Raw genomic sequence first — 6,199 nt, forward strand, 5'->3', positions numbered from 1 at the left:
AAGAAAACATATTCCAACATAAATTCCATTCACCCTAAATCCCACCTTATTAAATTCTATATAATTAAAAATAATATTTCCTGTTCCCTGTTTGTGGAAACCATTGTTAACTCCAGTCTTCTCTCCTTCATTTTCCAAAATCCGGATCCATCTCCAGAAATCATCTCCGCATTCTATTCACTTATGTCCTCCACGGTTATTCAGAACTCCCCAAAAATCAAAATAACACCCTACAACTACTCCCTTCCACCCTTCATCCTTTGATTATTAAAAAAAGAAACTACAACTCTATATATATTTATATATTTTTTCTTTATTCTTCTGTTGTTCATTGTATATTATTATTATTAAAATACTGATATTATTTCGCTGGCGGAAAGACCTCTGTCGTTAGCCCTTTGGACAGCCTATTAATATATATTTTTGTATTGTATGTTAAAATTTATTTATGTATAAATTGTACTTTTTTTCTCTTCTTCTTATGTATCGATGTTTGGCCAATAACATATTATTATTAATTAATTTAAGAAAACATTTATTAAAAATAATTCGTTAATATGCGATTTATTTTGTTATTCCATATAATTACTATTTGTTAAATGTGTGTTATGAAAAGTATTTGCATATATAATGTGCGAAACAAAACAAAAACTGTGTCAAGGTGCGCTTTGTTAACTAATAAAAAAAAATTAATTAATAAAATATTCATTTTTCTCGTTTATTCAATATAAATAAAAAGAAAAAAATAATAATATATGTATGGAAAAAATAATACTAATATTTTAGATTTTATTTTTCTGAATGAAAATTGAGTTTGTTTTGAATACTTTCAATACTTGTTCTAATGAATTCACACTGATTGAAGCGAGGTATTGCTGTATGATGTTATTTTATATAATAATTTAATTACTTTAGAAGACCTTTTTTGGATCAAAGAGCAATTTTTAAGATATTGCTTGTCTATGTCTATAAGTCTATGCAAATATACGTAGATATTATGATCGTTATTTTTTTTCCAACTGAGCTCCAGCTCTAAAAACTGGAAGTCGCAACTTATTACCGAAAAGAGCCGCAAGCGGTTCCGGATTGCCTTAGATCAGTGGTTTCTAAACTTGATGTTACTACGCCTCCCTCAAAAGTATGTAATCATTTGGCGCCTCATCGCCCCCTTCATTTCATAAAAGAAACTCGTATTACAGCAATATCGATAAGAGTATCTATACTTGCTGGATTCCCCAAACATTCAGCTTTCATATGCATATATTGGATTCATTCTATCTATTATATTTTTCGAGTAAATCAATGAAATGTGAAAACACTGCTTTTTCGAACGTTCTAATTTCAATTTTTCAACTTTGAACGCGTATTACAGCAATATGAATAAGAGCACAGGAATGTATCTATACTTTAGCAGATATTTGGAAAATTGCTCACTGCTACTAATATTCGCACCTCCTCTTAGACTAGACCGCGCCTCCCCAGGGAGGCGCGCCTCACAGTTTGTAAAACGCTGCCTTAGATGAATATTACATGAAATATCTAGGATTTGATGTAGGTAAATATAATTTTTGAAGATTTTCAATGCATCTTTATTATGTAAATGTTTGCTTAAAAAATGAAGACGTTGTAAATTTGTGTTATTAGATGTTTTTGTAAATGCAAAGTTGCAAATCATATGCATTCTCGCATGTTCTCAATTTCATGTCATTGGGCAGACATTTATATAAAGCCTTTTGGACCTTTCCCCAATGCTCCATGTCATCGAAAAGGTTCTTGTAGGCCCCAGGTAAGAATTGAAGTTCGTTATCGATCAATTGGAATTTGATTACTGTGCACAAGGTGTGACACCTGAGGTCTTCGAATGGTGGTATCTTATCACTGTCGTCGAGACTGTGCAAGTGCTTGTGATGCACATTCTCTTGATCGAAACATTCCTTCCTAACAGTCTCGATTTGTTCCAAATATCTCTGAGCATAATTCTAGAAAATAAAAATTTAATTGAGAAATAATATAAAAAAATTAAATATGTTTAAACAAAATACTATTTTTCCGGCGTACGCGAAAGCTGCCAAAAGAACGAACACTGCAACTGTTGCCTTCATACTGGTAGATGTCTTATTCACTTTACGGAATAATACAAATGTTGCACAATGACTGCCTTATATACGAAATTGAGCATGTATACAGGTTTTGCAAGAAGCTAATAATTTAAATTTAATTTGATAAATATTTTAATTGGCGTATATTTTTAGTTGATTAATGCAACGTAATTATATAGAATATAAATAAAAACAAGAACACATAGAAAATATATAATCTATTGTATATCATATATAGAATCGCATAATTTTCAAATTAAAATGATTTCATATGACCAAAATCTAGGTTTCTTTAGTGGAAATTCTTAATATATTCGTATTTTTCTTGTTTATTTTCGATTCTATAAATCAACTATGATAATTAGCTATACGAATGTATACAATCACAACATCTTTTTTTATCAATGACCATATGACCATATTATTATAATTCGAGTTCATTTGATGCAAATAGTCTGCCTTCTGCATGTTTTTTCTATTCATCTACAAAATTGAGAACAACTTGAAGACTACTGTTCCTTTTTTTGGTGACATTTGCTTACGCCGGAGGAATAGTTAGTAAAATAACATTTTTTTATTAATGGTAGAGTTTCGCTGTCGTCGTATTCGAACAACTGAAGTGTTCCAGCATGATCAAGAAGTTCAAATTGACCGATGAAGAACATCGATTCCAACTTCATAGATGATCCGGATGTTTGGGAGAAGGTGGTAACAGCATGAACAATGTGTCTGCCCAAAGACAGGAAAACTGAGAGCTGCAAAAGTGCTCACGATCTGTACCTTTGTCTCCTTAGAAACGTCTAATAAGTTTGATCATTTTTTTTTAAATGTTAATAAAATAATTTTTGAATATATTCTTGTATAAATTTAAACGCCGGCTTCCGAGAAGGTAGATTCATTATTGAAGCCATTAAAGCGGTTGTTGACATAGCTTCCTGATCAGATTGGACGTTAAAAACGTTTTTAATTCAGTACACAAATATGGGAATTGAAAAATACATGTGCAACATAAGAAGTTACCTCAACAAACTCTAGATAAAGATCCCGAGGGCACAAGACGTAGCTGAAATGCGTATAAACAGCGGAGTACCACATGGCTCTGTTTTAGGTCCCTTAACCTATGGAACATAGCATACGACGATGTTCAAAGGATAGAACAACCGACAATAGTAACAGTCAACGGTTACGCGGATGATCTTGCAGTAGTCGCTGTGGCAAAATCAGAGTAGGAGCTTATGGAAAAGGGAAATCTGGCCATTCGTAACATCCAAGAGTAGATGGCTGAGAGAGAACTAGAACTAACGCCAGAGAAAATAGAAGCGCTATTGCTGATTGGAAGAAGGAAAGTCAGCACAATAAAGTTCATAATGTCAGGCATAAACATAACATAACAAATATGTAAGGGTCCATATCAATAGCAGCCTGACTTTTTCCCATCACATCAGGACAGTGGCTTTACGTGCAACGGAGACTACTACAGCCATTTTGCTGATGTTAAACAATGGAAGATCGAAGACGAGTAAGAAAAGAGCTCTGGGGACAGTATGCAGGTCCTCTATGGGAAAAGGCGATGACGGTGAAAAGCTATAGAAGATTGCTTGAAACTATCCAGCAAACTACTTGCCACAGAGAGAAAGGAGAGGTCAACAGGCGCTAGCAAAGATGGCAAACTTCAGAGAAAGGACCCTGGATTAGAAGACTCATCCCAGAAATTAACCTATGGATTAATAGAAACCAATGGGAAGTAACATTCCATTTGACACTTCATCGCGATGAAGGAGGACGAAAAGTGCTGGTATTGCGAGAATAATTCAGTTGCTGCAGGTGGGCTGCAAGGAAAGATGTAACTGAAGAAAACCTCGAAGTTGTTCTAACCCCGCAAAATTTTGTCAGTGAACAAATGGAACGTAATTGTTATGTATTGTTATGTATGTGTTAGATGTACTCTCTACCAAGAAAGAAGATCAGATCAGAGATTGGCAGTGGAAGCCAATACACGTGAGCAGTGTCAACAAACAGGACCTGAATGCTGACGAAGAAGAGGAGAGATTTTTAGTGGGTAAGAATTTCACAGTGCCACAAATCCATCGTGGTCTCTATCGAAGGTTATCCTCTCCTACCAAAAAAAAAAGTTTCGTTTTGAGCAGTTTGGAATATTTTCGATATACATTACTGCGTTATTGCTGTTTTTCTATATTTAATCAAAATCAATACATTGTTGCAGAGGTTAAGGAAGTGCATAAGTAAGCTGAATTCTTAAATTAATATTTATCGTGAATAACATGTTTATTCAACGATTCATGCGTTATTTTCCATTAGTTATGATTATTTTCTATATTCAATAAGCCTCATTTATAAAAAAAACAGTTATTAGTCGATATTTTCCGGACAATATGAAGACATTACTTGTTATCCTTATAGTTTCAGTCAATTATGATAAAATTGTTAATGTTTGTATACCAAATTTGATCACATTACTAATATATTTGCATTTCTTTTAGATATATAGCTCAAAGTTAAACGTGAATACGCGAAGAGAGAGAACGTGAATTTCAAATACTTATCAATACTTGACGACATTAGAGACTTTCCCAGCCGCAGAGAAATTAATTTGTCTGATAGCAAAAATTGGTTTCTATTGAAATGTATTTAAGTTAAATCGAAGATCTAGTTATTAAAGAGAAAGTGTCGGCATCCATGGATAAATTTCTTATTCAAAATATGAGAATGGATTTTGAAAAATGCATCTTTCAAAACTTCTGACAACAATGTTAGTTAATCCTAATACACAAATATTTAGTACCTGAAGAAGACTGTTATGTGGTGAAGTAATAGATGCAACTATACGATTTAATGTGTAACCGTCCTTTGGAATATTCCATAAGTTATTCTAAATAATCACGTACAAGTATCCGTTTGTAGATTTGATGGATACGTTAAATATGCTTTGTCATAATTAATAGGAAAGTGGTAGACCTAACAAATATACATATTACTTATACAATAGATGATAATAAATTGGTCGGCCACGACAAAATACTAAAATAAAAAGGTGTGAACTTATATGAAATTTTATAAATTTTCATAATGATTGTAGTTATTGTAATGCTATTTTCTTAATCTATTTGTGTTTTTCTCATTTACCATAAATCAACTATGATAATTAGCTATACAAATGTATGCAATTTAAATTTGTTATATCCTTGCACATCTAATTACATCAATGATCGCATGATTATACTGCGATAATACGAGTTTTTTCTGATATAAAAAGCCTTGGTTCTGCATATTTTTTTTTATATTCTTCTACAAATTGTAAGAACAACATGAAGAACAGCATTATCAACGAAATGTTTGCCCAAAGACAAGAAAATTAGGAGCTGCGAAGATGTACACGATATCTACAATTGTCTCCATAAAAACGTCTAATGTTCCAAATATAAGTTGATTTAAATGTTTACAACGCATTGATATTTGTATAGATTTTTATATAAATCATTTTGTTAATATACTAATAAAATTATTTTAGTTTCTCATACTTTCTACTTTTCATTGCAGAGATGAATGAACAATTAAAATATAAATGTAATTTTGTTGTTGGAGTAATTAAAATGTCTTTGAGATGTATTTTAGTTACATCGAAGTAGAAAGAGTCGAAATCTTTTCCAAAATATGAGAATGATTTCGTGAAAAAATACATATAATTTTGAAAAATGCATCCTTAAAAATGTATAACAACAAAGTTAACATTAACAATAGACATTATGATAATATAGTATGAGGATTAAATTTGTCACTTTAATGTCTTCTCTCAGATTTTTGTCAAATCAAAGTTAACAAATAATAAGCTGTAATTGTGTAATTCATTGTTATTTAAAAATTACTTTACTATTCCGTTTGATTTCAATTAATTTGTGTTGTAAATCTGAGAATAACTAAAAGAGTGATGAGATCATTAAAATATACATTTTTTTTATATATTGAATTGCTAATGATAATTTAAATTTTCTATATCCTTGCACATCTATTTACATAAATGGTCACATGATATTTCTGCATAGTGTAATAATTCTCGTTATTTTTCTGTTATAAAAGCCCTG

The 6,199-nt window shown here is 31.5% G+C and overlaps 1 protein-coding gene across 1 annotated transcript; it reads right to left on the reverse strand.

Annotated features, from left to right (window-relative positions):
* Positions 1–1,632: 1,632 nt before the first annotated feature.
* LOC108567233 lies at positions 1,633–2,118 on the reverse strand. The gene is made up of 2 exons (XM_017927569.1): positions 2,043–2,118; positions 1,633–1,979 (listed from the first exon to the last, which is right to left on the reverse strand). The coding sequence occupies exons 1-2, from the start codon at positions 2,100–2,102 to the stop codon at positions 1,641–1,643; spliced, it is 399 nt and encodes a 132-aa protein (XP_017783058.1). The 5' UTR covers positions 2,103–2,118; the 3' UTR covers positions 1,633–1,640.
* Between the last annotated feature and the right edge of the window lie 4,081 nt (positions 2,119–6,199).

This window comes from Nicrophorus vespilloides, unplaced genomic scaffold (assembly GCF_001412225.1).
Source record: "Nicrophorus vespilloides isolate i.1.1-1 unplaced genomic scaffold, Nicve_v1.0, whole genome shotgun sequence".
Classification (NCBI taxonomy): Eukaryota; Metazoa; Arthropoda; class Insecta; order Coleoptera; family Silphidae; genus Nicrophorus; species Nicrophorus vespilloides.